This window comes from Lampris incognitus, chromosome 6 (genome assembly GCF_029633865.1).
Source record: "Lampris incognitus isolate fLamInc1 chromosome 6, fLamInc1.hap2, whole genome shotgun sequence".
NCBI lineage: Eukaryota > Metazoa > Chordata > Actinopteri > Lampriformes > Lampridae > Lampris > Lampris incognitus.
In genome coordinates this window covers 7,713,713-7,737,322 of record NC_079216.1, presented here as the reverse complement: position 1 = coordinate 7,737,322, position 23,610 = coordinate 7,713,713, and the positions used below count along the sequence as shown (strand labels likewise).

General features: G+C 48.7%; 2 protein-coding genes across 2 annotated transcripts in view; one reads left to right on the top strand and one right to left on the bottom strand.

Annotated features, from left to right (window-relative positions):
- Window positions 1–10,341: 10,341 nt before the first annotated feature.
- On the bottom strand, window positions 10,342–12,816 carry LOC130113992 (P2Y purinoceptor 1-like). Its single transcript, XM_056281708.1, has 2 exons — window positions 12,689–12,816; window positions 10,342–11,404 (listed from the first exon to the last, which is right to left on the bottom strand). The coding sequence occupies exons 1-2, from the start codon at window positions 12,814–12,816 to the stop codon at window positions 10,342–10,344; spliced, it is 1,191 nt and encodes a 396-aa protein (XP_056137683.1).
- Window positions 12,817–21,723: 8,907 nt separating this feature from the next.
- The window catches only part of tmem117 (transmembrane protein 117), an 18,321-nt gene continuing 16,434 nt past the window's right edge, over window positions 21,724–23,610 (top strand). The window contains exons 1-2 of the mRNA XM_056281706.1: window positions 21,724–21,811; window positions 22,951–23,039. Of these exons, the coding sequence (XP_056137681.1) occupies window positions 21,724–21,811; window positions 22,951–23,039 (177 nt within the window). The remainder of the gene's footprint in view (window positions 21,812–22,950; window positions 23,040–23,610) is intronic.

Below are 23,610 nucleotides of genomic sequence, written 5' to 3'. Positions count from 1 at the left end.
GTGCTCTAGAATTGGTAGATTGTCTGTCCAACAGAAGCGTCGCCGCCTCGTCATCAGGTTTCAGTCCTTCTTCCTGTCTGAGCAGGAACGTGTCTGTAGATCTTACAGCAGAGCTCGTCCCACCCTGTCAAACTATTCGCCAGCGATGTGTGGAGCGTCTCCAACCGTGGTGAAGATGCCAGTTGGTGTTACGTAACCTGACTCCGTGATCCAGATGGAGGAAAAAACTCTCAAAACCCAGGATTTCAGCTTTAATGCGTTTATCACAGAGGGCCAGAAGAGACAGACAGACAGACAGACAGACAGACAGACAGACAGACAGACAGACAGACAGACAGACAGACAGACAGACAGACAGACAGACAGACAGACAGACAGACAGACAGACAGATAGATAGATAGATAGATAGATAGATAGATAGATAGATAGATAGATAGATAGATAGATAGATAGATAGATAGAGGTATGGACGAAGGGATGGACGGACAGAGGGAAGGACAGACAGAGGGAGGGTGGGAGGGATGGACAGAAGGGGGGGGTGGACAGATGGTGGGAGGGAGGGAGGGACAGACAGAGGGACGACAAATGGAGGGAGGGACAGATGGACAAAGGGAGGGAGGGATGGACAGACAGGGAGGGAAGGACAGACGGAGTGATGGATGGACAGAGGGATAGAAGGAGGGAAAGATGGAGGGACGGATGGACAGAGGGAGGGAGGGACAGGCAGAGGGAGGCAGGGAGAGGGATAGACAGACGGAGGGAGGGACAGACAGATGGAGGGAAGGATAGACAGAGGGAGGGAGGGACGGACGGACAGACAGAGGGACAGACAGAGGGAGGGAGGGAGGGAGGGATGGACAGGTGGAGGGACAGAGGGAGGAACAGACAGATGGATAGATAGATAGATAGATAGATAGATAGATAGATAGATAGATAGATAGATAGATAGATAGATAGATAGATAGATAGATAGATAGTACTCCAGTACAGATCAGAAACAAACACAGTAACAGGCGTTCATGCTGATACACCCACCTGGTAAGAAACAGCAAAGACTCCCATCAGCATTGAACACAGAGACAGTCACACACATACAGTCACAAACATACAGCCACACACATACAGTCACACACATACAGCCACACACATACAGTCACACACTGGACAAACATACTGTACAAACAGCACAATAAAGTGCATGTGAGAAGCAACACGGGCCATCGGTCAGTATTGATAGCCGAGTCCTGAGAGGATGAGGAGGATACTCAGTGGCCTGACAGCAGTGATGCAGCATGACACCACTCGGGATTTTATGTCCGGCGTGTCCGTGTCCTCTATAAACTACTGATGAGACAGGGAAGCTGCCTCACTTCCTTCTGGTGCACCGTCAGTCCCGAGATGAGCATAATGTATCCACCTGTCTCACCGTGCTGAGGTAACATACTGTATCCACCTGTCTCACCGTGCTGAGGTAACATACTGTATCCACCAGTCTCACCGTGCTGAGGTAACATAATGTATCCACCTGTCTCACCGTGCTGAGGTAACATAATGTATCCACCTGTCTCACCGTGCTGAGGTAACATACTGTATCCACCTGTCTCACTGTGCTGAGGTAACATAATGTATCCACCAGTCTCACCGTGCTGAGGTAACATACTGTATCCACCTGTCTCATCGTGCTGAGGTAACATAATGTATCCACCAGTCTCACCGTGCTGAGGTAACATAATGTATCCACCTGTCTCACTGTGCTGAGGTAACATAATGTATCCACCTGTCTCATCGTGCTGAGGTAACATAATGTATCCACCAGTCTCACCGTGCTGAGGTAACATAATGTATCCACCTGTCTCACTGTGCTGAGGTAACATAATGTATCCACCTGTCTCACCGTGCTGAGGTAACATAATGTATCCACCTGTCTCACCGTGCTGAGGTAACATAATGTATCCACCTGTCTCACCGTGCTGAGGTAACATAATGTATCCACCCGTCTCACCGTGCTGAGGTAACATAATGTATCCACCTGTCTCACCGTGCTGAGGTAACATAATGTATCCACCTGTCTCACCGTGGTGAGGTAACATAATGTATCCACCTGTCTCACCGTGCTGAGGTAACATACTGTATCCACCTGTCTCACCGTGCTGAGGTAACATAATGTATCCACCTGTCTCACCGTGCTGAGGTAACATAATGTATCCACCTGTCTCACCGTGCTGAGGTAACATAATGTATCCACCTGTCTCACCGTGCTGAGGTAACATAATGTATCCACCTGTCTCACCGTGCTGAGGTAACATAATGTATCCACCTGTCTCACCGTGCTGAGGTAACATAATGTATCCACCTGTCTCACCGTGCTGAGGTAACATAATGTATCCACCTGTCTCACCGTGCTGAGGTAACATAATGTATCCACCTGTCTCACCGTGCTGAGGTAACATAATGTATCCACCTGTCTCACCGTGCTGAGGTAACATAATGTATCCACCTGTCTCACCGTGCTGAGGTAACATAATGTATCCACCCGTCTCACCGTGCTGAGGTAAGATGATGGTAACTTGGAGTTGTGTGCGGAGCCTCGCAGTGTTAGGGCTTATTTCATCCGCTATTAATGATAAGTTAGTCTGGACGAGGTGCGCGGCTCTTCATCTGTGCTGGAGTGAGGGATTGTGGGGGATTTGGAGCGGGGGTGGGGGGGGTGAAGAGATGGCTGTAATGTGAGATGGTGTTTGCTTTGATCACAGAGCAGATGCAAGTTTATATCAGCCTCTCCCATGCCGAGCTGTGAGTGTGTGCTTTTGTCTACGTGTATGTCTACATGTGTGTGTTTGTGTGTGTGTGTGTGTGTGTGTGTGTGTGTGTATATATATGTGCGTGTGTGTATGTGTGCATGCATGTACATGTGTGTATGTGTGTATGTGCGCATGTGTGCATGTGTACATGTGTGTATGTGCGCATGTGTGCATGTGTGTTGCATACGTGCATGTGTGTGTGTGTGCATGTGTGTGTGTGTGTGCGTGTGTGTATGTGTGCGTGTGTGTATGTGTGCGTGTTTTGTCTGCTTTATCACCACAAATAAATTCTAATAACAAACTTATTCCTTGAAAGTTGGTCTGACATGACACGGGGGGGGGGGATACAAACACATGTGCAGGAAAAGGAGGTGTGTGTGTGTGTGTGTGTGTGTGTGTGTGTGTGTGTGTGTGTGTGTGTGTGTGCAGCTACATGCACATGTCATGAGGTGTGAGTGTGCATGTATTGTGTGTGAGTACTGAGTCTTGTCCAACAGATGGCAGCCTGTAGTGTCGTACACACCACACTGAACACACCACATCAGCTCAGGACGTTTGCTGTCAGTTGGCCTTGGTGGGTCCTCGTCTCGGTGTAAGTTATAGATGGTGGTGCTGTGTGGACCCTCAGTCTGACTTTACAGTGCCGTGTCCCTGCACCAGGCAGAGATCTCCCTGCACCAGGCAGAGATCTCCCTGCACCAGGCAGAGATCTCCCTGCACCAGGCAGAGACCTCCCTGCACCAGGCAGAGACCTCCCTGCACCAGGCAAGAGATCTCCCTGCACCAGGCAGAGACCTCCCTGCACCAGGCAAGAGATCTCCCTGCACCAGGCAGAGATCTCCCTGCACCAGGCAGAGATCTCCCTGCACCAGGCAGAGACCTCCCTGCACCAGGCAAGAGATCTCCCTGCACCAGGCAGAGACCTCCCTGCACCAGGCAGAGACCTCCCTGCACCAGGCAGAGACCTCCCTGCACCAGGCAGAGACCTCCCTGCACCAGGCAAGAGATCTCCCTGCACCAGACAGAGATCTCCCTGCACCAGACAGAGACCTCCCTGCACCAGGCAGAGACCTCCCTGCACCAGGCAGAGATCTCCCTGCACCAGACAGAGATCTCCCTGCACCAGGCAGAGACCTCCCTTGGACTTTAATGTCTGTGATGTATATTAGGGCAGTGTGTGCATGTGCGCGTGCATGTGTGTGAGTGTGCGAGTGTCTGTGTGTGTACACGTGGACGATGGCGGCACGAATTCCTGTTTGCGGCGGCCTCACCCAGTACCGTCCATGCAGCGTCTCTCCAAGTCTGCATCTAAATTTGTGTCTTTGTTTGATGGCTGGGAGCTCTGGCGTTGGATTGGCTGAGGGATCCTGGTCTGGAGTGTCAGGTGGGCCCAGGGACCACGGCCGCTGCCTGGAGCTGTGCCCGAGGAGGAAACAGCGAGGGCGGTCTGACAGGACGCGGAAGCGGGGCAGGCTAAGCTAGCTGCTAGCCCATGCAGACCGGCAGGTCTGACAGTCATCCTGGCTGGTGTTCGTTCACTGACTGGGGGGGGGGGGGTAGCGTGATCCTCCCACCCGCTACCTCCCCCTGGTGAAACTCCTCACTGTCAGGTGAAAAGAAGCGGCTGGCGACTCCACATGTATCGGAGGAGGCGCGTGGTAGTCTGCAGCCCTCCCCGGATCGGCGGAGGAGGTGGGGCCGCGGAAGAGTGGGGTAATTGTGCAAGTGGGGAGAAAGGGGGGGGGATTCCCCTAAAAAAGACACCTGCAACCTAGTGTTTCCCACCCCCCCCATTATGATCATTATAACCAGGGTGAACGCGTCCAAACTGAAGTCTTAAAAGCGGAAAGTCTCGTATCCTGCTCTCACACCCGGCTCATAAAGTCGTCTCTCGGCTTTGATGATGTACTGTGCACAGCTGTGAGCCTGCTGAGCCGGCCGCCTGCTGGTAAGGAAGGACGGAGCAACATAACGACACGAGTCAGCAAACAAAGGGAAGCGGGCCAAAGGAAACCGCCTGTGTGCTTTGCAGGTGTGCCTGCTTTGGTCCGCAGCCAAGGCCGTCGATACCGGGCGGAGCACGACGAGGGGGGACAGCGGCCTGGTGCAGCAGGACCCGGGTCTTCCTCGCTCTCTGGACCACTGTGGGGGTGTCTGTCCACCTCTGTGTGTCTCTGTTTCTGTGTATAACCTATGAGCATGTGTGTGTGTAGGTGTGTGTGTGTGTGTGTGTGTGTGTGTGTGTGTGTTCAGTCTTGCACAACATATGGCACCTTGTAATGTAATACGCTGGACACAACACATCAGGTCTTCCTTTGTGTCTCTAGATGTAGGCTTTTGTATTCTAACAAAGACCACAATCTGTCCCTCTCTCTCCCCCCCCCCTCTCTCCCCCCCTCTCTCTCTCTGGTCTCCCAGCGGCAGGAGATCTGCTGTCATATTCCACCTCTGATTTATTATCCAGATAGCCAGCTGCAGGGGGATGCACCTCAGGGGACCCTAGCAACGGTCGCCATGACTATTCCCTCCTGTCTGCGGCGACGCCGTAGCCCGGCAACGCATCCGGCTGGCTGATGAATGGGGTTAGGGGGGGGTATGTGTGTGTGAGCACACTTGGATCCTGCCGAAGCCATTTCTTAGACTCAGGCATCCCGAATTTGTTTGTCAGGGGGGATATTTATTATGTCAGGGGGGATATTTATTATGTCGGGGGGTATTTATTATGTCAGGGGGGGTATTTATTATGTCGGGGGGGTATTTATTATGTCAGGGGGGGTATTTATTATGTCGGGGGGGTATTTATTATCAGGATACCCCGAGGAGTGTTGGGAGTCCTGTTGTCCTGCTTAAAGGATTATTATGGTTTCCTTTTTACAATCTTCAGTCTGTGCATCAGTTGGTACATCAGTTGCCATGCGCTATAACGTTTTACTCATCGACGCCATTTTGGAGATTTTGGACACGGGGCCCCTGCAGGACTCGGGTATGACGCGGTAACTGAACACGAGCATCAGACATGTTGCAACAACCCGATTCCCTAAACCACTGACCCGGAAGAGAAATCCAAAGTGAAGGTCAAAAGTTATGATGTGAGACGTCCAATAAGATCACCGGCGGTGGATGACATGGATGATCTACTTCCTGGTTCAGCCTGCAGGAAGTGGCAGCCATCCATAAACTAGCCGGCCAGCGCAGTAGAGAGGTCATAGATGATGGACAGCCATGGACAGTGTGACTGACAGACGTGGGGGGGGGGGGCTTGTGGTTTAAAGGACACGTTTAACACTCCTAAGTAGTGTGTTTTATTTGCGTGTCTGTTGTAACGCCACTAGATGGCGCCATGCAGCGATGTGTGTCGTCACACAGACGTAACCTCCGCCGGTGTCGGTCTCCAACACAGGCGAGGCAAAACGCGTAAAGCCCGAATCAACTTCCACAGACTAGACGGTGGAAAGGGACGGGGGAGGCAGCCAGTATGAACCAGACTAACAGGGTTGTTGTTCTTTTTCTTCTTCTGCTGCTGCTTCTTGTTCTTCTACCTCTTCTTCTTCTTCTTGTGCTGCTGCTTCTTTTTCTTCTGCTGCTGCTGCTTCTTGTTCTGCTTCTTCTGCTGCTGCTTCTTCTTGTGCTGCTGCTTCTTCTTCTTGTGCTGCTGCTGCTTCTTCTTCTTCTTTCTTCTTCTTCTCTCGGTTAACTGGTGGCTCGCAAACCGCTTTCAGTTGCACACCGCCACCTACTGTCCAAGAGTGTGTAACATATAATTTTACCCTATTTCTTAAATTCTACCCATCAACCCTGTGTCACGTAAGAAAGTAAAGAGTGCCTTCCTGGTGATCTTAATCCTCCCTCTCCCTCTGGCCCCAGTATCCCCATCAGATTCCAATCCCGTCCCGCCTCTCGCACTTTATCCTCTTCCGTGTTTTCTTTAACTCCACTGTTCTCCCACCTCCCCTCCCCCCCCCATGACAAACAAAGCGCCTGCGTGATCCAGTCTTAGTCGTGTTGCGGTGACCTCCTCCCCTCTGTTCCTTAGGTCTTTGTTGTGACAGACGTTTGTATTTTGTAATGCCTCCTTCCTTCCTGGTCTCCCTCCCGCCTTTTCTGCCATATCTCCATCCCTTTCCTCCTAATCACCGCGTTTCCTTCTCTTGTCCAAGCGGAACTGTAACAGGGCCCTTTTAAAAAACGCTTGACGTGACGAGCTGCCGCCCCGACGTAACGTCAGAGCATTACGCACGACATCCGGGGATTTCTCCGAGACGCCCGCGCAGTTTCAATGGCGGCGTTCCTGAAAGCCTCCATGACGAGGGTGTTGTGTTCAGTGGCAGATCGCTTAGCGGTGTGATCTCTTTATTCTCAATCATTCTTTTAAGTCATAACCGAGTTTGTATCATAGTCTGTCTTATAAACCATTTTTACCGTGTGTTTACAAAAAGTCGAAACAGTAAAGTATAGATGATAAAACCGGAAGCTAAACATTTTGAAAAGGTTTCACTAGCATTAATAGATAGTTTCTAGTGATTGCTTTATAATGACCTGTAGTGTTATCTTAGAAACTAGTAAAAATACACTTTGAGACAAAGTAGCTATTTTTTAGTAACTAGTGACTTTGCAGTAGCGACAAGTGACAGTCAGAATAGCGACTAGCGTTTAAAGAATCAGTACTAGTGCATTACTATGAATAAATGATAAAACGCCTTACCACACTACAGGCTGTTTAGGCACTAGTCACTAAAATTGGACTCGTACTTTTTTTTAAAACACTTGTCACTGTTGTGAAGTTACTGGTTGCAAAAATAAAATAATGTATATATATTGTAGCGAATTCGGGAGGCAGCCACAGGAACTGCCGCGCCCGGGACGCGAACCCGTATCGCCGGCACCGCGAGAGACATCGCTAACCGCTCGCGATACGGGTTCGCGTCCCGGCCGCGGCAGTTCCTGTGGTTGCCTCTCGAATTCGCTACAATATATTAGAATAATGACTGGTGCCTTTTAAATTAGTTACTAGTAAATAAAATTAAAGAACGAGTGTTTAATTGTTCATAAAAGCAAATTAGTAACTAAACCAAGTAACTAAACTGAATAAGTTAGTAACTAAACTAAGTAACTAAACTGAATAAGTTAGTAAGTAAAATAAGTAACTAAACAGCAGCTAAACTAGTAACTAAGATAAAAGAACTAGCGTTTATTGAATTGTTACTAGTAAGAGAAACGTGACTAGTCATAATCAAAATAGTACCGCGCTTATTTCATTAGACTTAGTATCTAATTTTTAGCAACTAATGACTTCAATAGGGTCAAGTGAAAACTGGAATAGTGACTAGTACTTGGCAAATAAGCACTACTAATTTTTTGTGAGTAGTGCTTTGCAGCGAATACATGATAACACAGTAAAATGGCTCCCCTCACGTCTCATGCTGCATGTGAAGTGTCACAGCTTTCGCAGCCGAGGCATCGGTCGTGACTGGAAGCACCTGTTGTCAGCATCTCCAGAGTCAATAAGGATGTCAAGGTGTCACCGGTGGCCAGCCCGAGTCTCATTTTGGGTTTTTTCAAAGCCCCGTGTTTGCTTGCCTCACCAGGACTGTTGTGTTATGATCTCCTTTTCCATGTGGAGCGTCCAGCTCGCTGCACGACGCAGGCAAAATATTTGATCAGGTGTTTGTGAGGCTTGTCTGCAGGGCTGGGATGATAATACAGAGGCAGGAGTCAGCCCTGCTCACGTTGGAAATGGAAAAATAGAATTGATTTCATGTTTTGTTTCGATTCTCTCTTATCACCCAGTTCCGGAGTTGACCTCTTGTCCGCCTACGCCTCCGAGTGGACCACGTGTTTTTTGACCACTTGTAACGAATGGATCAAATTGATGAATTACAACATTGAAAAAGCCAGACGTTTTCATCTCAAATGAGATTTAGATTTAATTTGTAAGGGAAAACTTTTAATCAACTGTCGACTCACAATCTCAATCTCTGCTAGTGGTCAGCGGCGGGCTGTTGGCTGATTTCAAAATACACAGCGATAAAAAAAAAACCAAACCATTACAGCCGTCACTGCCAATGTGTCCCCATATTTTTCAGAAAGACAACATAAATTTGGTTAAGTGGACTGCACAAGTAAGTCTGAAGTTGAACATCAATCCAAACTAATTCTTATGTGCTTTTTAGGGCTCGACATGCAAAGTGCTAATCTGCACACCAAAAGTGATGTGCTGGTGCAAAGGGAGGAAAAACTTGAGGGGTTCCTTGTGCAAAATGATTTTTTCTAAATTAAAATGTGAAATCAAAATAGATTTTTTTCCCCCATGTTAGCACATTTCTCCAGTCATATTGGTAAATGGACTGCATTTGTATAGTGCTTTTCTAGTCTACCGACCACTGAAAGTGCTTTACAGTGTACGCCTCACATCCACCCATTCACACACACATTCACACACTGACGGTGGAGGCCGCCATGCAAGGCACCCACCTGCTCATCAGGAGCAGTTAGGGGTTCAGTGTCTTGCTCAAGGACACCTCGGCACGCTCTCCGGAGGAGCCGGGGATCCAACCAGCGACCTTCCGGTTACTAGACCACCCACTCTACCTCCTAAGCCTTGCCGCGCCTACATATTATGCATACTACATACATGCACCTACAAAACAACATAAAAAAAGACAAAAATTCAGGTTTATTTAATTTGCAGCAAAATCCAATGACCTTAACTTCTTGTGAAACAATTGTGTCACCAAGTGTGAGCGGGCAGGGGAGCAACATTCAAGCCAGTAATATTATGAAATCTTTTGCACCATCCAGTATCCAAGCCGCTTATCCCAGTTGGGGTCACGGGGTGCTGGAGCCTATCCCAGCAGTCATTGGGCGGCAGGCGGGGAGACACCCTGGACAGGCCGCCAGGCCATCACAGGGTCAACACATTCCCCCCCAGGGACAATTTAGTAAGGCTGATTCACCTGACCTACTGTGGGAGGAAACCGGAGCACCAGGAGCAAACCCACTTAGACACAGGGAGAACATAGAAACTCCAGACAGAGGACAACCTGGGACGACCCCCAAGGTTGGACAACCCCGGGGCTTGAACCCAGGACCTTCCTGCTGCGAGGCGACCGCGCTAACCACTGCGCCATGCACTGCACTGCACTGATGTTTTGCACCACCCAGTCAAATGACATCCCTTCTTACGCTCTGTCCGGCCCTAATATCCCGTTTAAGGTGGAAAGACATCACAGTATGGAAGCAAGATGCACATTGTCTTGAAAGGTACAATTTGTATTGGCATGTGCTGCCATTGTTCTGTAGAGGACAGCGACAACAGGAAACATGACGTATTTCAACATTGGTCCAATATTTTGAATTTTGAATTCTCATCAATTCCACAAAAATGCTATTAACATTTACCACCAATCTGCCACCTTCACCTGCGATGCTCATACCATAAAACATCATTGGTCCGTGCCTCTGTGGGACATGGCCGAGGGCGCTAAGGTTAATGAATTAAATCTAGCTATTACAATCGGCCATCATTTCTGCAGCTGTCAATCATCCGATCACCCCTACCCTCCTGCTGACTTTGCAGCACAGCCTCATGTAACGTCCCCTCTTCAGGTTCACCAACTTCTTATGGAACCTCTCACTGGCCAGGATGAACAGCACCGGGTCCAGACAGCTGCTAACGCTGCACATGGCCTCGAAGAACTCGTAGGAGGCGTAGAGGACGCTGGTGTTGGCCGGCGTCACCTGGCCACGGATCCTCATGAACACGAGGGTGATGACCATGACGTGGTAGGGCAGGAAGGACACCATGAATACCAGCAGGGCGGCCGTGATGAGCCACAGCGGCTTCCCCACCAGCCGCCGCCCCTCCCCTTGCCCTCCCCTGCACCTCCTGCTCTTTGGACGGTGCCGCAACACCCGCAACGTCATCATGTAGAACCATACCATGACAGCGAACGGTAAGACGAAGCCCACCAAGGTGCGGATGATGGTGATGGTCTTGACGTAAATGAAGGGGCCTTGGATGTGGTCCATGCACACGTTGACGTTGCCGGGGCGGCGGACAGCAAAGGTCACGAAAAGGTCGGGGATGGAGCCCAGGAGAATGATGATCCAAACGCACACTGAGCACACCTTGGCTTTGCCCACGTCCCACCACCGGAGTGAGCTGATGGGGTGGACGGTGCCGGCGTAGCGGTCGAAGCTGACGAGGGTGAGGAAGAGGATGCTGCCATATATGTTGATGTTGAAGAAGATCTTCTTGAGTTGGCAGAAGATCTGGACGTCTTGGAGATAGGGGCCCTCCAAGCTGAAGTAGATGTTGAAGGGGAGCGTGAGAATCCAGGCAGAGTCGCACAGCGCCAGGTTTAAGAGGAACACGTTGTTGGTGCTGCAGCTCTTCCGGAAGCAGGTGTAGCTGACCAGCGCCACCACGTTGCCCAGGATGCCCACGGGCAAGGCGAAGGTGAAGAGCACCAGCAGGATATAGCAGTACCACTGTCCATTCTCAAACTGGCTGCAGAAGGCTTTCGTCTGGTTCAGGTACTCCAAGAACGGCTCTGAGAAATGAAAGAAATGAGACAAAAGGAACTTCTCAATAAGCCTTGATCTGTCAAGTAACAGAACAGGAGTCCGGTTCGAGAGTGGGGAAAAAACATCTGGGTCAAACATATTGAAACATTTCATGTTTCCCTAGTAGTTCATGTTGTCTTGCTATAGAAATCTGTCCGCCTCTATTGCCTTTTATAAAGAGTGATAATATGTTTTGTATCTTTGTGAACTTGTCACAAAAGAACAGTGCATATGGGGATATAGAATTTGTTTGGCTGCTGCAAACCTATCTGACTTTATGTTGTCTAATACATGCACTTGTTTTATACATAGAAATGAAGTCTAATGTACAGAGAACAACTATATATTGAGTTGAGTGTTTCTTTTAACAAAGTTATATATATATATATTAGGGCTGTCAATCAGTTAAAATTTTAATCGAAGTAATTACATGATATGCTGATTAATTGATCGCAATTAACCACGGGTATCAATATTTGCTTGGGAACCCCCCCCCCCCCCATGAAGCTATTTCAACTCAAAAACATTACATTATCGTGGCACATGAGTAAAGCATTGAACAGAAATATCAAAAAGGGGGGCAATCAGAAATCCATAAATTGTTTTATTTCCAATCATTTTCCCCAAACTAGTGCAGGGCCCACTCAAAACGTGCCTTTCTGGAGCGCGACGTGGCTTGAGAACCGCTCGTCCAAACACGCTTGACGCTTGGAGGACGACGGGTGTAATCCCCCCCTTTGACCACAACGCGGGTTGCAATGGCAGAATGGCGCTGTCGGCGTTCCCGCTTGCCGACTCCACGGGAAGTGGAGAAGCCGAAGCAGCGAGTCAAAAGTTATGACTCAAGTTCCCGGAAAACTTTCCTGCTCGCAGCTTTCTGGAGAACCGCGCGTTTCGAAATACTACTTCACACTCGGCACACCGCGGGTCCTCAGCAACACGCCCGCCAAGTGCCGAGTCGATCGGATGGAGGACAGGCATCGACTCCTTCCACGTTAGCTAGCTTTACATGCGCGGCTAACGCACCGGCCGGACGGAGTTGTGTGACGCACGGTGGCGGAAGGGTGCGTTCGTAAATTCGCTCCGGTGGCGCGATTTTTTTTCCGTACCCGTTTTCCGGGAACTCTGCCTCTGATTGGCTAGTACTCGTTGTCTCCGTTGATTAGGTTGGCTAGGGTTAGCCAATCAGAGATAGAGTAGGGGCGGGTCTTCCCGGAATCCCGGTGAACGCTCTCTCAACGAGTACTAGCCAATCAGAGGCAGAGTTCTCGGAAAACGGGTACGAAAAAAAAACCCCACGCCCTTGGGAGGCTTCTCTTACCGTTTAGAAACGAAGAGCACCGCTTTCAGAGGCTCAAAGCCACACCGACCCACGGATCTACTATCACACCTACATCCATGCACCCACCGCTCCGGCTGAAGAGCCAGCTTGTCAGAGTCTGACCCCATTATGGCTGACGGAGTGGCAAAACGCAACGGCTGGGTTATTTGGCAATAACGTGCATGGATAAGTAGACACGCTGGCCGCCGGCTAATGGGTCGGACCCTTTAGTCGACTGGTTAACGTTGTTGCCTGTGGTGCGAGAGCCACGGGTTCGCGCCCCGGCTGTGACGGTCCGGCTGGGGAGGCAATGTGACGATCACGGATGAATAGGCTCGATAGCCCTTGGCTAACGGGTCTGACCCTTTAGTCGAGCGGTTAGCGACGTCTCCTGCGATACGGGTTCGCTTCCCGGCCGCGGCACTTTCTGCGGTTGCCTTGTCCCCCGAATTCGCTACAGTATGTAGTGTTAATGAACATGAGCAGTAATATGCCTTAATCTGTGTTCATTTTTTTGATGCTTTATTGTTTTCTATAATCAGTTGATCGGGAATTTGCTACTTTCAAGTCAGACTCCTGATATGTGAAAAGTTACTCGGCAAATAAAACGGATTGGGATTCAAACAGGCATAACCGGCACTCATTATGCACTGAATAGGAAATGGCCCAGCTTGCCTCACGCATCTTTAATGCATTTCTGACCCTGAAGAAACAAAGAGAGCAATGCCCAAGTTCTTATTGGCTGCATTAATAATTGATTCGCCCCCAGGGCCCCCATTAGTCTAGAGCCGCCCTTGCAAGCAGGCCTCGGCGTTTGTTTTGTCTCGCGCACACGGACGCGTTAATGTTGCTTACTGAATCCCAACAATGCGGGTTTGTCATTGGAAGAAAAGTGAACCAACTTGAAGCTCAGCCACTTTCCTTTGCTTGTCTGAACCCTTTGACCCTCGCTGTATTGTTGCGCCACCAATGCAGAACCAATACTGGCGCTCTCAGAAGCTTAACACACACACACACACACACACAGACACACACACATACAGACACACACACACACACACACACACACAGTTATTTTCAAATACTCCACTACCCTGATGTAAAGAAGGCTCGTGGCCAATACAAACCTGTCTAACTGCCTGAAAATCCCAGCCCATCTAGTATTCTGCAATCCAACTGGCCAATTCTTTAATCGGCCAATCAGAGAGCTGCCTATTAACCCTATGGCAGTTTGTATGGCGGCTGGTGGTGAAGTTGTCATTCATTTCCGGAGTGGCGTACAGACATTTAATTTAACAGCCTGGGGAGAAGGAAATGTGTGCGTGGCCATTTTTGTTCGTAAACTACTGGTCTTGACAACAGCTTACTGTATTAGTCAAAGCCTGCGTGTCCTGTGCGTTAGATTACAGCGCCCCCCTCCCCCCCACTTATCAATATTTTGCATTTATATGCAAAGACCAGTCAGCGGAAAGACTGCAAGGCAAAAACAAGATGTTGCGTATATGGTTTGTCAGCTCTCATGGATGCTACATTTCACAACGTCGTTCCTACTCAATTTGATTTGAGCCGAATGCTTCGGGCCTCCTTCAGACCCATGTGACTTTAGCCGAAGCCTCCATGGCAGTTGTTCTGCACAGCCATGAGTTAAGGTGGCTCTTATAAACGGTCTTGCACAGTAGTCTTGTTTTATGGAGTCCGCCGGTAAGCAGTGCTCCCACCGAGGGGACTTCATACCGCGAGGACCCTTCGCCCACTCACTGCAGGGGCCATTTAGATTTACAATAGAGCCGGAGCCCAGCCGTCTCCAAGGACCACTGGCGTCTCCAGGAAGGGACTCCTCGAATTTCTGCAGCGAACAATAAAACCTGGGACTGCTGATCTATCGCTTCTCAAACGACAGCCTGTGTTTACATTTAATCAGAGGCGGGGAATTGATTTGACCAAGCTGAGCGGAAGGTAACGCTTAGCCCCAATTTGATCTCAACACAGACTGTCTACCTCTACGCCTCTCTCTCTACCTCTCTACCTATCTCTACCTCTCTCTCTCTCTCTCTACCTCTCTCTCTCTACCCATCTCTACCTCTCTCTCTCTAACTATCTCTACCTCTCTCTCTCTACCTCTCTACCTATCTCTACCTCTCTCTCTCTCTACCCATCTCTACCTCTCTATCGCTATCTCTCTACCTATCTCTACCTATCTCTACCTCTCTCTCTCTCTCTCTCTCTCTCTCTCTCTCTCTCTCTCTCTCTCTCTCTCTCTCTCTCTCTCTCTACCTATCTCTACCTCTCTCTCTCTACCCATCTCTACCTCTCTCTCTCTACCCATCTCTACCTCTCTATCGCTATCTCTCTACCTATCTCTACCTATCGCTACCTCTCTCTCTCTCTCTCTCTCTCTCTCTCTACCTATCTCTACCTCTCTCTACCTCTCTTGCCACCTCTCTCTCTCTCGCTACCTCTCTGTACCTTTCTCTCTTGCTACCTCTCTCTCGCTACCTCTCTCTCACTACCTCTCTCTCTACCTCTCTCTCTCTCGCTACCTCTCTCTCACTACCTCTCTCTCTACCTCTCTCTCTCTCACTACCTCTCTCTACCTCTCTCTCTCGCTACCTCTCTCTCTCTTGCTACCTCTCTCTACCTCTCTCTCTCTTGCTACCTCTCTCTACCTCTCTCTCTCTTGCTACCTCTCTCTACCTCTCTCTCTCTTGCTACCTCTCTCTACCTCTCTCTCTCTCGCTACCTCTGTCTCGCTACCTCTCTCTCACTACCTCTCTCTCTACCTCTCTCTCTCTCACTACCTCTCTCTACCTCTCTCTCTCTTGCTACCTCTCTCTACCTCTCTCTCTTGCTACCTCTCTCTCTCTTGCTACCTCTCTCTACCTCTCTCTCACTACCTCTCTGTACCTCTCTCTCTTGCTACCTCTCTCTCTTTCTCTGTACCTCTCTACCTCTACCTCTCTCTCTCTCTCTCTCTCTCTCTCTCTCTCTCTCTCTCTCTCTCTCTCTCTCTCTCTCTATCACTACCTCTCTGTACCTCTCTCTCTTGCTACCTCTCTCTCTTTCTCTGTACCTCTCTCTACCTCTACCTCTCTCTCTCTCTCTCTCTCTCCCTCTCTCTCTCACTACCTCTCTGTACCTCTCTCTCTTGCTAACTCTATCTCTTTCTCTCTACCCCTCTCTCTCTTGCGACTGTTCTGTACCTCTCTCTCTCTCTCTCTCTCTCTCTCTCTCTCTCTCTCTCTCTCTCTCTCTCTCTCTCTCAGCCAACTTGATCACTGAAAGAGAAAAAGGGCATATTTTAAGACACATACTCAGCAAGATTGGATAGATTTTTTTTTTTAAATCATCCGGTATTAATTTGGAAATTGGCCCAAAATGTAACGGTCAAGTTTACTATCAACTTCAATTCTAACTGACCAGATGAAGAAAACAATTAAAACACTCTTTGGTACTCGGTGTGCCCTATGGCCCAACACTACTTAAACCACAGAGTCAGTTTGTAACTCATGACACGCCAACACAACCAGTAAACCACACACACACACACAATGTCAGATATAGCAACCCCCCCTGAATCACCTGCCGCTGCTGTTACGACCGTGTGCCTGTCCTCCCTGCACCTGACATGACACGCAGTCGTGTCTGTGATGCCGGCGTGTGGCGTTGTCCATCTACTCTGTCATTTGACCCTCCTATCGCTCCTGGTCACGGCACATTATCACCTTAAGCCTGCACACATCAGGACTCACCTGCCTGAGACGATCTAAATACGCGGAGGCAGACCGGCGCTTACCCTGTGTGTTCGTCCCGGTGGTGTTGATGAAATACGGGATCATGGCGAGCAGAGACGGCGTTCACGCCTCGCTAAATCCCTTTAATACCTGAAAAAAATAAATAAAATAAAATAAAATCCACCTCCACCGGCTGAACGCTCCTCGTCTGTCAGCACGGCGCCTCGGCTGTGACTGATGTGCGTGTGCGTGTCTTATGTGCATGAGTCTGTTTGCACAAGTGAATGTGCACGATAAGACCGGCAGTATTGAGACACTAGAGGGGCACAATCTCAGACCCATGCAATTTGTTCAAGTGTGTGTGTGTGTGTGTGTGTGTGTGTGTGTGTGTGTGTGTGTGTGTGTGTGTGTGTGTGTGTGTGTGTGTGTGTGTGTGTGTGTGTGTGTGTGTGTGTGTGTGTGTGTGTGTGTGTGTGTGTGTGTGCGATATGAGGCTGTGTGAATGTGATGGCCAGTGGCCTCTGGGTGTGTGTGTGTGTGTTTGTCCAAAGGTCTGTGTTTGTGCATGTGTGCCTGTGTGTGTGCCTGTGTGTGTGCGTCCTCTGGAGTCTCTGTGTGTCTCTGTCTTTGTTCCATGATGTGTGTCAGTGTGTACACGTGAATATGTAGGTGTGTTTAACCATGCCGGTGGGTTGCTGCGTGTGTGTATGTGTGTTAGCGCCAGTCTATTTGTATGCTTGTCTGTGTGTGTGTGTGCGTCTGTATGTCATGGATATTCGGGGCGCCCACGTGTGTTTACTTTTGAGCCGCCCGTCACCGAGGCGCACGCGCCATAAATCTGTTGGGTGCGGCGATGACGACAGCCTTTTTAAAATCTCGTTTATTAGAAGCGGCCTGGCAAGCGGAAAGTCACCTTGTTCAAAACTGAAATAAGTGTGTGCAGGGGCGGGCTGAATGATTTATGCTCCCCTCCATCTGGGCGAACAACTGTTAAGTGCTTTAGTGCCTTGCTTAAGGGCGATGCAAGATGCTCATCGCAGCAGAAGGAGCTCGGGGGGACGCGGCGGTGTGTTCTCTCTGTTCCACAGCCACACCTGGGAATGGGAAACGGGGCAAAAGTTGAAAAGGAGAATTTATGCTAAACTCATCAAAATATCTTCTCGGATAAAAATAGAATTAAAAAAAAAAGATGCTTTGTTTTGTAAATCATTCCATCCTTTTGCAGAGATTCGTTGTGAAAATGACATTGGATTCCACCAAGAGATTGTCCTCGTTGTACTTTTGTATGGACATGCATGTTAATGCAAAAGAGGGCATACAAACTGCTGCAGAGGGAGAGAGAGAGAGAGAGAGAGAGAGAGAGAGAGAGAGAGAGAGAGAGAGAGAGAGAGAGAGAGAGAGAGAGCGAGAGCCCTCGCTGTTGCATTTGACGTCCTAATCAATTTTTGGGTTGTGTCAGCGCTCGGCCACTAGATGGCAGCAACGCAATACAGTTGATTTCCGGTTACAAGTATGGGACTAAAAGCAACATGTATATCAGTGGTTCTCAACCTTTTTGGGGTCCTGGACCCCCTGCGTATTTGTGATCTACCCTGAGGACCCCTCCACCTGATCTTGGGAGAGGGGGGTTGCAATTTGTAGAAACAGTAGAAACTGCATTTTAAATTGCATTATAGCATTTATTCACTCTTTGGGGCAAAAATAAGAGCTTTCAGTTGTAACTTAGATATATGTAACAAAACAGAATTCTTATGCAGTAACTTTCAGATATATGTAACAAAACAGAATATGTATTCAGTAACTTTCAGATATATGTAACAAAACAGAATATGTGTTCAGTAACTTTCAGATATATGTAACAAAACAGAATATGTGTTCAGTAACTTTCAGATATATGTAACAAAACAGAATATGTATTCAGTAACTTTCAGATATATGTAACAACAGAATTTTTATGCAGTAACTTTTAACAATGCAAACGGGAGCGAGATCTCTTATTAAAATACAATAGATTACACTTGTGAAACAGATGTAATTAGAGAACAAAGTCCTGTTACCCTTTATAGTTTCGGTAGATAAAGGTCTCAGTCACATTTGAGTAAAATAATCCTATTTCTATAAATGTCATAGGATCTTTTTTTTAAAGATATTTTATTTTCACGGACCCCTTGCAATTACACCACGGACCACTAGGGGTCCGCGGACCCCCGGTTGAGAAACACTGATGTATATGATATGGACACAAAAAGAGGAGGAAGGGGGACTAATTGTTCATGAACAGCTTTCCTCGCCCAGTTTAATGTTCAAAACAAAGAACAATTACGCGTGTAACGCTTTGTTTGTGCACGTGTGGGGCGTGTGTGTGTGTGTGTGTGTGTGTGTGCAACATTGTGGCGGTGCACTCGTTAATTCTGTGCGTCGCTTTCCGCATTACGTTCTGTTTGTCCCTCCTCGGCTACCGTATGAGCAGTGCCAAACCGGAATAAATATTAGATTTATAGCAACGTAGGGATTCGAACGCCCCATAATAGATCAGGAGGCTCCTGGTTTAAATCAGTTTCGACGTGACGGTACGTTCGTCTCTGACGGTCCTCTCTGGGAGCTAGCGGCTAGCGGCTAATGGCTAATGGCTAGCTAGGGCCGCGGATCAGCGGACATGGCGGACAAAACTACAGCACGCTAACCCGGATTGACGGTGAGAAAGACCCTTCAGTGCGCCATTTAATTGTGTTAACTATATCCGAGCAGGGGTAAATTAGAGGACAGACTGGATCACGTTGTAAAGGATTTGAGGCTCATGTTAGCGGACTGGGTGTGTTGACGGACGCCATTATCAACGGCACTGAAGGGAAAGCGAGGCCGAGAAAGGCTTGACTGCGGGGCTCTTTATTTCATACCCGTTTTCCGGGAACTCTGCCTCTGATTGGCTAGCACTCGTCGCCTCCGTTGATTAGTGTGGGGCTAGCCAATCAGAGATAGAGTAGGGGGGGGCGGGTCTTCCCGGAATCCAGGCGAACGCTCTCTCAACGAGTAACCAATCAGAGGTAGAGTTCCCGGAAAGCGGGTACGAACCCCCCCCCTGCGGGGATAAAGGCGAGGACCTGACGCCGGCAAAAACAAGAGAAATCCCTCCGCCGTTTGAAATGTCAGGCAGATTAAAACAGTTAGAGGGGATTTACATGTGTTAGCGGCGTCTGCTGAGCCAGAGGACTCGGCACCAAAGAGAAGGGACAAGAAAGTAGAAACAAGGCCCACTTACCAGGAACACAGCATGCAGCCCAAATAAAAGCTGCCACAGTTGTGTGAAAGGCCCCTCCACCCACCACCACCACCACCACAAGTGGAAGGGGGGGGGGCACCAGCTGAAGGCTCTGCAGGTTCCCCGTGTGGGTGCAACCGGGTTATCAAATCAGTCTCATGAATTTATGTCATTAATTTTTGTGTTTGTTTTATAATTAAGCTACTAGAATTGACGGGAATAATCAAACAAAGCGGTCTTATTAAATCAGTCGCGCGAATCGGTCTCATAAAACTATTACCAATTAATTTTTGGTGTTCAGTAGTTATAATTGAACCATTCAACCATTCGAGTAGACGGAAAGGCCAACGCTGCACCGTTCGGAGCACTTTGATTGGCGAGGGAGGGCTTAGATGGTGTCACAAAACAGGCAGGGCAAAGACTTACGTCAGTGAAAACCATCTATTAGAACGATCGATAGAAGAAAATCGACTAATGCTAATCAACGCTAATGACCTAACTAATACTGATCAGGTACAATCGATGATGAGCAGCGATGTAGTGATCGAGGCACAAAAAGGTGGTATGAGGTAGCGAGGGTGTGCAAATATTGTATGGGTGTAGCAGTGAGTATTTGTAAGACTGGGGTGTGTGTTCGGGAGCGGGAAAGTGTGTGTGTGTGTGTGTGTGTGTGTGTGTGTGTGTGTGTGTGTGTGTGTGTGTGTGTATGCGCATGCTAGCTTGCTGAAAGAAAGAGGTGCTTGTGGGAAGATGGCGCACAACGGAGTGTGATAAGACTGAGGCAAAAGTTAGTCAGAGAGAGAGAGAGAGAGAAGCTTATGTGCAATCTATCTACCAAATGAATTTTGCAAAGAAGCAAAAATGAAAGCAGCAAATGAACAAAAGAAAAGTAGACGGTCTGTCTCCCAACTCCTCGGTGTGGATCAGTGTGCGCAACTGAGTAGTCAAGTCAAGTCAAGTCAAGTCGTAGTGAACGAATTCAACCGATAATGCTTTTCTCAGATAACAAGGGACGATTCAAACAGAAGAAAAATCCCAGGAAAAAAATAAAACTGACAACCAGCACCATGCAACAGCAACTACAGGAATCGCTTTGTATCTAGAGCGCGGATGATTTCGACTAATGACACTTTACTCGCGTGAGATAATTAGACCAACTAATTAAGCTAAGACTGAATCTTGCAACTACACCGTTAAGACTAGCTATGTCCAGGTACCACTCTTATTTGAGATGGCTCTTCCACGGCGATCAGAGGTGCGTCTTTTGTTGTCCGGCATCAAAGCGTCTCTTTAGGGCGGCACGGTGGCCCGGTGGTTAGCACTGTTGCCTCACAGCAAGAAGGCCCTGGGTTCGAACCCCAGGCCGTCCCAGGTCCTTTCTGTGTGGAGTTTGCATGTTCTCCTTGTGTGTCTGCGTGGGTTTCCTACAGGTCCCACCATCAAAAAGACATGCATGTTAGGGTTAATACTCCTGTCTGTGCCCCTGAGCAAGGCAGTGGCAAGAAGAACTGGAGTTGGTCCCCGGGCGCTGCAGCTGCCCACTGCTCCTATGCGGCAGGATGGGTTACCTGCAGGGAACACATTTCATGTAAGAATACAATGGAAAATAAAGTGGCTTTTCATTTCATTTCAGCAGCTCGACATTTCTCAGCGCTCCACCCGTCGTCTGACGATCTCGAGGGAGTCTTAAGTTGCGATTGCGTCGAAGTTTGCCGTCTCTTTCTGTGGAAACCGCGTGTCTTGCAGGAAAACCGAACCGGTTCCAACATTAGCGGATGAACAAGACCAGGTTATCCTCCAATAAAACCACGGACAGTGGTAATGTGAAGACATGTGGGTCCTTTGTTCGTCATTTTATTCTGCAGAAGAGGGTACCCCCGGATGTGTGGTGTGCATGGGTCCACACGGGCGAATTTCAAAATCCGCGGCGTTTTTTTATGGGCGAAATCCCGTTACTGGACACGGTATTACTGTAACCAGTAATGAATACTACAGTGTGAGGTGACACGGTGGGTGTACATCCCCTGTGAGGTTGAGCAGGAGTTATGGGTGTTGTGGTCCATGGCCAGCGCTGGTCCCTGCAGCCGTGTCACTGGGCAGCAGTGCGTCGTAAGCGTGCAGCAAGCGCAGCAAGTGAGAAGCCAGCTCAGGATTCACCAGAAGCCATCAACTTGTCTACTGACGAGATTCCAAGCTCACTCCTCCTCCCATTTAGACCAATGATCACAGGATTTCGTTACCCGAGCGTTTTCGTTACCAAGTCGTTCCATAACATCCATCCATTATCCAAACCGCTTATCCTGCTCTCAGGGTCGCTGGGATGCTGGAGCCTTTCCTAGCAGTCATTAGGCGGCAGGCGGGGAGACACCCCGGACAGGCCTCCAGGCCACGATTTAAACATGTGGTCTACTCTGCTTCTGTTCCTGGCGGGTTGTGTCAGTCTGATCAATACGGATGGCCTACCTAAATTCGTGTGCCTTTTCCAACATGTCCCAGTGTTTATGAGGAAGAAACAATGCCCTCATTTCTTTGGGGGTAAAAAAAACCAGACCGCATTTGGAGAGTCGTTCTCCAGCTTCCCAATGACATGAGTGGTTTTGCCCTGCCCAGCTTTATTCACTATTACTGGGCATGTAATATTCAGAAATTGCTCTATTGGGTCAAAGTGGGGTGGTCGGTGCATGCCCACTCTGGACTCGTATGGAGCTGCTATCATCTCATTTTTCACTGCACTCTCTGCTATGATCGCAGTTACCTCTTCTGACCAGTAGTACCGAGTGAAACCCCTGTTGTCACCCACTCCATTAAAATATGGATGCAATTTAGACAACGTTTCGGCTATCATAGGTCTTGTACACTAGCTCCAGTTCACAATAATCTCGCCCCGACCCCACATTTTGCAGTTGGTTTGATAGAGGCATTACCTGTATCAGTGATCTTTAAAGCAACAAGGTTTTCTCCTCCTCTGCTGAACCATCACTGAAATTTGGCCTGCCTACCTAATAGCCACCTTGTTGGATTTTGTTTTTCTCAGATTAGGCACTTTGTGCAAAAGCTATTTCCCCAGTTGCCCCCCCTGACTCTAAAATTGACACCCTTTTGAATCTTGATTTCGATCAAAGACGTCTCTCCCCAGTTATTTATAATTTAATATGCTCTCTGAATCCTGATGCCTCTGCGAATCTTAAAAGAACATGGGAGGGCGACTTGGGAGCAGGACTGTCTGATGATAAATGGAAACACATTTTAAATCTGGTTCACCCCTCTTCTAGTATTTGTGCAAGGCACGGCGTTCTGCAATGCACGGTCCTCCACAGAGCTCACTACAGGAATGCTAGGCTGGCCAAAAATATCCCCAGATGTAAGTGATGCTTGCTATAGATGTAAACAATCGCCGGCCAATCTTATTCATACGCTGTGCGCCTGTCCCCGGTTAACTGACTCTTGGACAGAAACATTTGAAACTTCTCAAAATATCGTCCATATCTCCTTAGATGCTAACCCCCTCACAGTTATACTTGGAATCCTGCGAGAGGACAACTGACCCATAGCCATGCAGATGGTTATTGCCTTCACCACACTGTTAGCCAGATGCCTTGTTCTCCTTAAATGGGAACACGTTTCCCCTCCCAGCCACAGCCGATGGACTGCAGAGGTGTTGACTGTATCAAACACGAGACCGTTAGATTCTCCTCAAAAGGCTCCCAAGACCGCTGAGGTGACGATGGACTTTAGGAGACACCCCCTCAAAGCACTGCTCCCCCCTCACAATATCCAACAGCCTCGTGTCAACCGTGGAGACCTTCACGTTTCTGGGAACTACCATTTCCAAAGACCTGAAGCGGGAGACCGACATCAGCTCCGTCCTCAAAAAGGCCCGGCAGAGGAAGTTCTTTCTGCAGCCATTGAGGAAGTTTGGTCTTCTGCGGGAG